At 43.4% G+C, this 11672-nt stretch overlaps 3 protein-coding genes across 3 annotated transcripts; 2 read left to right on the top strand and 1 right to left on the bottom strand.

Moving 5' to 3' along the window:
• Positions 1-51: 51 nt before the first annotated feature.
• Positions 52-2449, bottom strand: L199_006654 (uncharacterized protein; the record flags this gene model as incomplete). Its single annotated transcript, XM_064892352.1, has 9 exons — positions 52-226; positions 307-580; positions 641-700; positions 760-1000; positions 1066-1147; positions 1207-1673; positions 1745-1862; positions 1929-2067; positions 2140-2449. 9 exons carry the CDS (start codon positions 2447-2449, stop codon positions 52-54), a joined length of 1866 nt encoding a protein of 621 aa, XP_064748424.1.
• Positions 2450-2981: 532 nt separating this feature from the next.
• Positions 2982-7576, top strand: L199_006653 (uncharacterized protein; the record flags this gene model as incomplete). Its single annotated transcript, XM_064892351.1, has 21 exons — positions 2982-3082; positions 3164-3212; positions 3313-3414; positions 3472-3544; positions 3599-3705; positions 3777-4127; positions 4186-4336; positions 4403-4617; positions 4678-4887; positions 4952-5113; positions 5168-5243; positions 5311-5520; positions 5587-5738; positions 5793-5897; positions 5955-6168; positions 6227-6456; positions 6520-6667; positions 6726-6827; positions 6883-7011; positions 7074-7248; positions 7336-7576. The coding sequence occupies 21 exons, from the start codon at positions 2982-2984 to the stop codon at positions 7574-7576; spliced, it is 3303 nt and encodes a 1100-aa protein (XP_064748423.1).
• A 536-nt stretch (positions 7577-8112) lies between these two features.
• On the top strand, positions 8113-11122 carry L199_006652 (uncharacterized protein; the record flags this gene model as incomplete). Its single annotated transcript, XM_064892350.1, has 12 exons — positions 8113-8646; positions 8746-9019; positions 9122-9241; positions 9312-9457; positions 9519-9661; positions 9726-9844; positions 9904-10111; positions 10189-10266; positions 10357-10465; positions 10583-10752; positions 10848-10913; positions 10999-11122. The coding sequence occupies 12 exons, from the start codon at positions 8113-8115 to the stop codon at positions 11120-11122; spliced, it is 2091 nt and encodes a 696-aa protein (XP_064748422.1).
• Between the last annotated feature and the right edge of the window lie 550 nt (positions 11123-11672).

The raw sequence follows: 11672 nt of genomic DNA, 5'->3' as shown, positions 1-11672 counted from the left end.
ATTGTACAACAAGTGAAAATAACTGATACAAATTGATCTACTACATGTTCACTAATATCCCCCACCATCATATCTAGTATTAGCAGCTTGTTTCCTCCTTTGTTCTTCTTGCAACTTCGGACAATCTTGTAAACCATGACCCAAACCACCACAGATCGGACATCCTTTGAGTGCTCCTCCATGAGCTGCTCGAGGATCATCAATGGATAATAAGAATTCTGGGATTCTAAGTTACGCACCAAGAAATCAGCATTCTTTCTTGATAGTTTCTTGACAGTATGGTATTGATGCAAGATTTTTACTTACTTCTGTTTAGCTTCCATTAAGAGGTATTTCAAATCCAATAAAGTTTGTTCACTCGTATTCATATTGACGAACGTAGTTGCAATACCTGTCTTTCCACTTCTTCCCGTACGACCAATCTCGTGCACGTAATCTTCGATTTCTTTCGGCATGGTGTATACAATGACATGTTGGATCTCGTTAAAATCTAAACCTTTGGACGCTACACCCGAAGCGACCATAACGTCCTTGGCACCTGTCTTAAATGACCGAATCGCGTATTCACGTTCTTCCTGGGCTATATATTACAGATTAGCATATTCGTTAACATGTATCCAACGGGGATTGGTTTACTCACTCTTACTACCATGGATAGCGACGGCTTCGACACCTTTTAACAGGAGATACTCCTGGATATCTACAATAAACAACCTGAGTGAGCTTCGGTTTGGTTCAAGATTTTGATTGATAGCTCACCATCAACTTCATTCTTGTTATCACTAAAAATGATAACAGGCGGAGGAGTCTTTTGTAAACATTCCAACAGGTACACCATCTTGGCTTCCTGTTTGACATATTCAACTTCCTGTATAACATCCATGTTCGCTGCACCTGCTCGACCGACATTCACCAGGATAGGATTGATGAGTGATTGTTGAGCGAAATCTTGAATTTTTCGAGGCATAGTAGCGGAGAACAAAAGTGTTTGACGTTGATACTATATAAACCGACAATATTTATCAATATCGATCGTATACCGAAATTGAATTTTATGATACTCACCTTGAAATGCGACATTATACTCCTCACATCTTCTTCGAAACCCATATCAATCATTCGATCCGCTTCGTCCATACACAGATACCTAATCCAGAATATCAGCATCCAGCTCTTGAATTTGTGATTTTTTGATTTATCACTTACTTGCAATTATTAGCATTCAATTTCCCTTTATCCAACATGTCTATCAATCTACCTGGAGTAGCCACCACGATATGTACACCCTTATTCAGTACATCCCCTTGATCCGCCATATTGATTCCTCCGATACACAGTAGCGATCGAAGTTCGGGATAATTCCCACTTTCTTTCAAAGCGTTGCACATGGCTTGACAACCTTCGTATGTCTGTCTAGCCAATTCTCTAGAAGGACAAATGATCAATCCTACTGGTCCTTCACCCCGTACAAATGGAAGTTTGGCTTCCATTTCTAACGATTGCATTATAGCTGGTAGAGTGAATGCCAATGTTTTTCCAGATCCAGTAAATGCTATTCCGATCATATCCCTCCCTGCGAACGCCGTTGGTATACCTTGTATCTGGATGGGGGTAGGTTTCTTGATACCTTTGCTTTTTAGGTAATCCAATATCGGTTTGGGAACTTTCATATCCTACGGAACAAACAATATGTTCAGTATACCATTATTGTTAGGATGTTTTGGGTTGGGTTAGTCATACTCACTGCGAAATGCGGTATGGGAGGTGGTATCTCATCACCTTCGGTTATGATATGGAATTTATCTCTGACCACCTGATGTTCCTCTTCGGACATGTTCCGTATATAATGAGGAGGTCTCCATCTGATAAGATCCAAATAGATAAGTCAGTATATTGGCCTTATATTATCATACCAGATTGACACTTACGAGGTCTTTAAACTTTCTGTATATACAGTCCCCTGAGCCAATTCTTGAGCACTGGCCAATTTCTTCTGAGCCCTTTCCATCTCAGCTAACAGCAACGCCTCTTTCTCAGCTTCTTTATCAGCAGCGGATTTCAGCGCGTCTATTCCAACATCCAATATCTCATCAGCTTCTGTCTGGATAATCAGCATAACAGGCAGCGTTGTAAACTCACCCTCCAAAGCCTTTCTCTCCTTAACCTCCTGAGCAGCCTGTAAAAGTGTTCGTTCCCTTCTGGCCTTTTCCCTAGCCCTCTCTTCATCCTCGGCTTGTTCTCTCAACTCTTCTTCCATCTCCTTTTCAAGCTCCTCGGCAGTCTTGACTTTCTTGACGGTCTCCCTTTTAGAGCCCAGTTGCGAGAGCATCTGCGCACGACGCTTTGCCACTGGTACGTAGGGCTTGTAATCTTCTGGTAAGGCCATTTCGTCCTCTGCGCCTCCGCCAGGGGAGGGCGATCGAGGTCGTCGGAGCGGTGTCGATACCATGTTTGTCTATACTTGATTGAGGTAGCTGACTAAGTCTGGAGAGATGTCATTGTTGAACTTTTGTAGATGTGCTCGTGTCTTGTTAACCGGTTCATGTTATGGTTGTGTGGGTGAAGGTGAGATGGGATAAAATGTGGTAAATTGATTTATGGAATATTCGATTGACCTCCATCTCAGATAACCGCGTCTCTGGATCCCATCAACCCACACTCAACACTCAACCTCAATCACACAATCGTCAAGTCTACCACTATATCAACCATCTCAATTATACCTCACTCATCAACTCAAAAGTCACCATTCCTCAGAGGGGACAATCAGCAACCATACCACTCACTTGAGTCATTACAAACCGTATATCGCGTGACGAAGGTGAGTTGCCGGCACATCGGGGAAGGACCAAGAGACACTTGCCACTAATCAGAGAACTCAATGTTGACATGACTTTCCTCCTACCTTTACTATAGACAGAAACCAAGTACACAACCGAGATATACGAGTGTAAGACATCAGAGGCGTGAATCTGACCACGATGGAGGTAAGCTCACCCATGACTCTTCAATACACAAGAGTGATAGCTTACAAAAGGAATTATCAGGCCATTCTTGATTTCTCACAGGATCTGGATGTTAGGTAAGTTGACTCAACTTCCGTCATCCCACTCTTACCAACGATAACTCACCAACCTTGCTCACATCTTGATGCACCTTGCAGCGTCCTCGACCAGGTCGTACAAGCGTTCTACACCAGCGCAGGAGCACAGGTAAGTCAACCTTCCTTCCTCGACCTCCCACAATCCGACAATGCAGTCACTCCCTACGTATCGTATTTACTCATAAATATTGACGGACGATTTGGCGCAGCAACAAACGGCTCAAAAGGTGCTTACTCAATTCCAAGATCATCCTGATTCATGGCAACGTGTACCTGCTATCCTCGAGACTTCTCAGAACATCAACACCAAAGTGAGCTCAGCTTCGCTTAACTGGTAGACATTGAGCTAATACGTTGGGTATCAACAGTACATCGCTTTGCAAATCCTAGAAAAACTGGTGCAGACACGATGGAAGGCCTTACCTCCTGACCAACAAACAGGTGTGTCCGATATATACAGTGATTGAATTGTAGAGCTGATATTCGATTCTTCAGGTATTCGAAATTTCATCGTTCAAGCTACCGTAGAAACATCCCAGGATGAGACTAAGATGAGAAGAGAGAAGGGGTATTTGAACAAGCTTAATTTGGTACTTGTGCAGGTAAGCTTTAGCTTTCTCGTTCAAGATCTCCTCATATCGGACTACTTAAGCTAAATGCCACTACTGTTTAGATTCTCAAACAAGCATGGCCTAAAGACTGGCCACAATTCATACCAGAAATCTGCGCTTCTTCACGTACCAACCTTTCCCTCTGTGAGAATAACATGATCATCCTCAGATTACTATCAGAGGAAGTATTCGATTTCTCAGCCGAACAAATGACCCAAGCCAAAACCAAAGCACTCAAACAAACCATGTGTTCTGAATTTGGTGAAATCTTCAATCTATGTAATGAAGTTTTAGAAAAAGCAAACAAGCCAAGTTTGATCAAAGCTACTTTAGAGACTTTATTGAGGTTCTTAAATTGGATTCCATTGGGTTATATATTCGAAACTCAAATTATCGATTATCTCGTCTCACGGGTAAGCTGTGCTACTACTACCTTTTCAGTGTATGGGTCAGCTGATGATATTTCGATAGTTCCTTGAAGTGCCGGATTTCCGAAATGTCACACTCAAGTGTTTAGGAGAAATCGGAGCCTTGAACGTCGGACCTGAATATAATGGGAAATTCGTTACTCTTTTCCAAGTAGTTATGACTAGCGTCAACAGGATGGTACCGCCAAACACAGGTTTGTTAGCTTTCCTACGCATGTCTGATCTGATCTAGCTTAGCTGACATACAATCCTTGATGTAGATATGGCTGCCGCATACGCTTCATCTGACGATGAGGACCAACAACTTATCAAAAATCTCGCTCTTTTCCTTACCAACTTCCTTCATACCCATCTTCGTCTCATCGAAACTCCTGATAACACCGAATTACTCATCAACGCTCACCTATACCTTATCAAGATATCTACTGTAGATGACAGGGAAGTGTTCAAGATCTGTCTGGAGTATTGGGCCAAAGTGAGCTAATTTTTTCGGACTTCAGAGTATCTGAGCTGACAAAGCATCTTGAATCAACAGCTTGTAGCAGAGTTATACGAAGAGATCCAATCCCTACCCATGAGCGATATCAACCCATTGATGAACCTCAACATTGGCGGATTAGGCGCAGGATTAAATGGACCTCATTCGTTAGCTTTGAACGGCATGCCTTTACGAAAGAACGTTTACTCGGACATCTTGTCGAACTTGAGATTGGTAATGATTGAAAAGATGGTGAAACCTGAAGAAGTGAGTGAAATTTTTACTGCATTCTCCCGGTGTCTCCGAGAGTACGTACTAATGCGTGGTGCAGGTATTAATCGTGGAAAACGATGAAGGAGAGATTGTTCGAGAATTCATGAAAGAAAGTGATACGATAGTGCTCTACAAGAGTATGAGGGAGGTTTTGGTCTATTTAACGCATTTAGATGTTCAGGATACAGAGACTATCATGACGGATAAATTGGCCAAGCAGGTGAGCTAAGCAAATCTCGTCATGGCAGCAACATCCAGCTAACAGCTTTGCCAGATTGACGGAAGTGAATGGTCGTGGAACAACCTCAATACCCTGTGTTGGGCTATCGGTTCAATCTCCGGTGCTATGAGTGAGTTGACCAGCTGCCCTCTCAACTCTCTGTCCCGTCGATGAGCTGACAACGATCACGCCTGCAGACGAGGAAACTGAAAAACGATTCCTGGTCACCGTCATCAAGGATCTACTGGGCTTGACGGAGATGAAGAGAGGAAAGGACAACAAAGCTGTCTGTGCATCTGACATCATGTACATCGTCGGACAATACCCACGATTCTTGAAGGCTCATTGGAAGTTCCTCAAAACTGTCGTCAACAAGCTTTTCGAGTTCATGCACGAAACGCATGAAGGTAAGTCTGAGCTTAACCCTTGTCGGCCTGCGATACAGAAGCTGATTCATTTCGATCATACTATAGGTGTTCAAGATATGGCTTGCGATACGTTCATCAAGATCGCTCAAAAGTGTAGACGACACTTCGTGATGCAGCAAGCTGGAGAACAAGAGCCTTTCATCGACGAGATCTTGAGGACGTTACATAGAATCACGGTGGATCTTTCACCTCAGCAGGTAAGCTGATAATTCCAGCGAAAGGTACAAAGCTCACACTGTAAGACTTCCTAGGTACACACGTTCTACGAAGCTGTCGGTTACATGATCGCTTCTCAGCCTAACAAGCCCACCCAGGAAAGGTTGATCGAGAAACTCATGGAACTGCCAAACAATGCTGTTAGTGTATTTGCACAGCCTGTCCTGAATGTTTGGTACTGATACTTTTTGACGTAGTGGGACAATCTCATGCAACAAGCAGCTAGCAATGTCGATGTCCTTGGCAACCCCGAGAACGTCAAGATCCTCTCCAATATCCTCAAAACCAATGTTTCCGCTTGTACTTCCATCGGCTCATTCTTCCTACCTCAACTTGGCCGTATTTGGCTTGATATGTTAGGTCTGTACAGGACTGTCAGTGGAATCATAAGCGATCAAGTTGCCCAGCAAGGTAAGCACCTGCTCTATATGGTGAGCATGACGCCGGTATTGATAATATCTTGTTTCAGGTGTGATCGCCACCAAAACACCGAAAGTGCGAGCTCTTCGAACGATCAAGAAGGAGATTCTCCGACTGGTCGAGACCTATGTCAAGAAGGCTGAAGACCTCGAAGGTATAAATACCAACCTGATCCCTGGTCTCTTCGATGCTATCTTGGGTGATTACAACAACAATGTACCTACAGCTAGAGATGCCGAGGTGTTGAATGTCACCGCTACTATCGTTTCTAAATTAGGGGTAGGCTATTCGTTGATGCTCAATCGCAATGAGAACGATGGCTTACAAATGCTGGTATCGCAGAATATCCTTACCCCGCAGATTGCACCTATCCTCGATGCTGTCTTTGAACCTACTTTGGGTATGATCAACCAGGATTTCTCTGAGTACCCTGAACACAGAGTGGGATTCTTCAAGTTGCTTAGAGCAATCAACTTGACTTGTTTCCCTGGTAAGCTGTCTTGGATTTAGCGAACGTCTAGCATCAGCTAACGTATTGCGTGGTGTAGCTCTTTTGGAAATCCCACCACAACAGTTCAAACTCGTCATGGACTCTGTTGTATGGGCGTTCAAGCATACTATGAGAGATATCGCCGATACGGGTCTGAACAGTGAGCTTCGATATCATCGGTCGATCGTGGCTTCAGCTGACAAACATTGCTGCAGTTGCATACGAAATAGCAAACAACTTTGCAGCATCTACGCCCGACATCGCCAATCAGTTCTACCAACAATACTTGTTGAACATGATTGGTGATGTCTTCTATGTACTTACCGATGCGGATCACAAGAGCGGTGAGCTGGGTTCCTCCAACAGTTTTACTGCAAACAGCTCACTAATAATTCTTTTCTCACAGGTTTGAAGATGCAAGGTATCTTGCTTGCTCGATTGATCTCGCTCGTCGAGACTGGTTCAGTCCAAGCTCCATTATTCGACCCTGCTCAAGTCTCTGATCCAAGTATGAGCAATGCTACGTTCCTCAAGGGATACATTAGTGATCTGTTGTCTAAAGCGTTCGGACATGTCCAACCGTGAGTCAACACTTCCTGTAGCTGCACCGGGATCGAGCCTAGGGGATATATAAAGCATAAGCTAATGCAGTGTGTGCGATGATATAGCGCTCAAATACAATCATTCGTCAATTTGATGTTCGAAAACTCCAACGACCCCATCAAATTCAAATTGACCATACGAGATTTCTTGATCTCCCTCAAGGAGTTCTCTGGTGATAATGCTGAACTTTACATTGACGAAAAGGAGGCTGAACAAGAGAAGAAGGCCGCCGAAGAGAGAGAAGCGGCAAGTAGGGTACCGGGAATGTTGAAACCTGCTCAATTGGATGATGATGCGGATTTATAGTTGTGTAGATCATTACAACCAAGTCAACACCCAATTTTCAGTACCAAGATAAATACAACAAGCATTGTTCTTTCTTCTTCTCTTACTTTTCGCATGATATTGGAAAATGTTAATATATGTAAAATCGGTATTCATCTTAATTCAATTTATATTATAGCAATAACCCTTTTTTTTTTTGTTCCTTCAGATATGGTATCCCCCCATTTCATTTTAACCAGAGTAAGAGAGCATATGAAACGAGGGAGACAGAGAGAGATAACTTATGGATACCAACAGTGTTTTTTGACGAAAATAGACGCGACCACGTGGTTTGATCTGGTTTAGCGAGTAGCCATTGCAGTGTCTGCGTGTCGGTGACGTCGTTGTGGATTTGGCACAGTACAATGAACTTTGTATCCCCTCATGACATGCTCAATCCAATCAACATCCCTCAACCCCTCACTCATCGTTGCCATCCCCCATTCCATCTTCCATCTCCCATCTCTTGTATCTGAACTGCAGTCAGATAGTATACCTCAATTCAAATACACATGAAGATGATGCGAAGCAAGATACCACTCCGACCTATAGGTCTCACCTCACTACCCCATCGGCCGATCACCATCAAACCTTCTTTCTCTATCCGAGATCAGCTCATCTCAGCTAGATCATCAAGTACGAAAACAACCACTACCCAAGCCTCTACCATCTCGTCCAAGACATTCTTCAACCCTCATTATCGACCTATCGTCCCTTCCCTTCGAACACCCACATCATCCATCCGAAACTTTTCTATTCCACCTAAATCATTCAATGCCAAATACCCTATAACATCCATATTCATCCGACTTGGTCTATCCTCAGTACTGGGTATAGTGGTACTTACCTCTGTTATCCTATTCCACGATGCCTTCACATACAGTGAGAGACACGTCGATAGAGTGCCTTGTAATCCCCTATCGCTCAAACCTAGATTAGGAGGTAAGAAGAACTTGCCTATCCTCGAAGTCAATTTGGATGACGAGGAGGATGATGCGAAGAGGACGATGAAGGGGAAACCTAGATTGGTGGTTATAGGTGGTGGATGGGGGGTGAGTATTTTCACTTTCCACTTACAGTTTTTTCCTCGATATCTGCTATACGTCCAGTGGAATCCAATGACTAAAGCCAAATGATATTCTTCGATCCAGGCCGTGGCACTCCTCCAATCACTCCCACCACACGCATACAACGTAACCCTCATCTCACCTCAAACATATTTCGCTTTTACCCCTCTTCTCCCCTCCGCATGTGTCGGTACGGTCGAGCCCCGATCACTCGTCGAACCGCTGCGAAAGCTGATAGCGAGAGTCAGAGGTCATTATCTCATGGGTTCGGCGATGGATATAGATATGGCGGAGAGGCTGTTGGAGGTCGAAGTACCCAAGGATGGCGGGGAGGGGACAATGAGATGTTATGTGCCTTGTGAGTTTGATGGACATGGGTTACTTCGTCCGATGAAAATCCTCTCTCAGGACATATTTGCTAGACATAGCATCGATACTGATTGAATGTCTGTCGGTGTAGACGACAAACTCGTCATCGCCGTGGGATCCACCACGAACAATCACGGTGTCAAAGGTCTAGAGCACTGTTATCAGCTCAAGACTGTTCCCGATGCTCAGGCGATCAGACGAAAGGTCATGAGTGAGTGTCTTCGATTCACCTTGTCCATATCAATGGGAGATCGGGCTGACATGCTTATTCACCTATTCAGCCAATCTCGAATTGGCATCATTGCCCACGACCACACCAGAAGAGCGAAAACGACTTCTCTCATTCGTTGTCTGTGGTGGTGGACCTACCGGTGTCGAATTCGCTGCTGAATTGGCAGACATGATGGCTGAAGACGTATTGAAATATGTCAGTTAAGTTTTATTCGTCGAGTCAAAGGGCGATAACTGATCTCTTGATGATGCTGCAGTTCCCCAAATTGCTTGCAAACGAAGTCAAAGTGACAGTCGTACAATCCAGAGACCATATATTGAATACCTATTCCGAGAAGATCTCTCAATATGCTGAGAAGAGATTCGCTAGAAATGACGTGGATGTGGTTATCAACGCTCGGTGAGTCAGCTGCAGTAAGGTCCGGAAATTGAACCAGAAGCTGAACCGAAGTGTGCTCTTCTAGTGTACAAGAAGTCTTCCCTGACAAGGTGATCTTGAGTATTAAAGATCCCAAAGATAAGGAAGCCAAACCTCAAAGTAAAGAGATCGAAGCTGGCTTCGTGCTTTGGAGTACTGGTATCGGTGAGCTGAGTCATATCCAGTATCTCCAAGACAATAGTACTGAAATTCGGTCTACGTAGCCATGCAACCGTTCACGAAGCGATTGGTCGAATTGCTTCCTAATCAATATCACTCCAAAGCCGTTGAAGTGGACAATTACCTGAGAGTACAAGGTGCACCACAAGGAACTGTTTATGCACTTGGAGATGCGGCTACTGTGCACACCAATTTGATCAATGATCTTTACGAGCTTTGGGACAGATTCGATGCTAACAAGGATGGTACTCTGTAAGTTCACCTTGCTCCGGTCCTGGCAGATTAAATGGACACAGAGCTTATTGATTGTTCTGTGTTCACCAAAATAGTGACTATGATGAATGGCAAGCTATGGTGACTCATATCAAGAAGCATTACCCTCTCGCTACGAAGTACTTTGGCAAGATGTGAGTGTGCTTGATCTTCCCTCACCTAGCCCAGACGTATGCGCAAAAGCGAGACTTCTTAACTGACTGTATGAGCCGTGTGTGATATAGGCGAGACGTATTTGATGAATTCGACAAAGATAAAGATGAGAGATTATCCCTTAACGAAGTGGCAGCTATGTTCTTGGGTATGAGTAAGAAAGTAACGAGTTATCCAGCTGTAAGTGACTGATCAACTAACCTATATTCGACTTCCGTAATACCCCATACATACATCTCTCGAGTCAGTTGCCAGATGGAATTAACAAGCTGATTATGTGAATTTATCGATCGACAGACCGCTCAAGTAGCTTCTCAACAAGGTAAATACCTAGGAGGGATGTTCAGTAAATTAGCCAAACAGCATAAAACCCTCGAAGCGAATGGTATCGAAGATCTCAACGATGAAGTTTATTATCATCCGTTTGAGTATTTCCATTTAGGTAGTTTGGCTTATATTGGTAATTCGTGAGTTACCTTTCAACTCCTACCCGCCAACACTTCTCGAGATCGCTTGTGTCAGTCGAGATGGTAGAGACTGACGTATGTTATGATGCCTGTAGCGCTGTATTTGATTACGAGGGATTCTCACTTGCCGGTGGATTATTGGCTATGTACGCATGGAGATCGTAAGTCGGCATCCCTTACGATTCGTACTCTATTCATATTGACTATCCCCTCCCCTTGGTACTGATTTTCAATTCTGGTACATAGTATCTACTGGTCTGAACAGACTTCAATGAGAACAAGAATGTTATTGATGCTTGATTGGGTTAAGAGAGGTATCTTTGGTAGAGATCTATCAAAAGTGAGTGTCATCAGATCTACTTCCTTTTAGTCGAGTTTATGTGGAATTGACGTGTGTGTGCTGTCTCCTGTAGTTCTAAGCGGGATGAGTATTTGTTTTCAAATCACGAAGGAATTAGAAGAATGAAGATGGAGAGTTCAACTCAAATGTAGTCAGTCTACTTGATTGCAAAGCCTTGAACCTTGGACGAAGAATCGTTAGTCCCTTCAGGGAGGTTTATAGAATTTCACGCTATCGTCAATGTATAATGAATTAATAGATACACAGGAGTATGCTGCAGATTGCAAGACGAACAGCATGTTCTCTCGGGTCGAACAACATTGTACTCGTATATACATCCTTATTCTTATTCACATTAAGAGACTAGGCAAACATTATTAATGTCGTATTCGAAAATATAAGTTGCTGATTGCAGAGAAAAATGGAAAAGAAATGAACGAAGAGCGTGATACAACATTTTACAGAAATTACAATACTTCTCAGCGACTATATATATACCACTTTATGTTACCTCTGCGTAGGACCTCATAAAATCTATTCTAACGGTTGAGAAGAAAAGAACAAAACGATCATTTCTGAT

The sequence above is a fragment of the Kwoniella botswanensis genome, chromosome 1, assembly GCF_036426115.1.
Source record: "Kwoniella botswanensis chromosome 1, complete sequence".
Taxonomy (NCBI): domain Eukaryota; kingdom Fungi; phylum Basidiomycota; class Tremellomycetes; order Tremellales; family Cryptococcaceae; genus Kwoniella; species Kwoniella botswanensis.
Note: the sequence above shows the minus strand (reverse complement) of the source record. Positions and strands in the feature narration are given on the sequence as shown.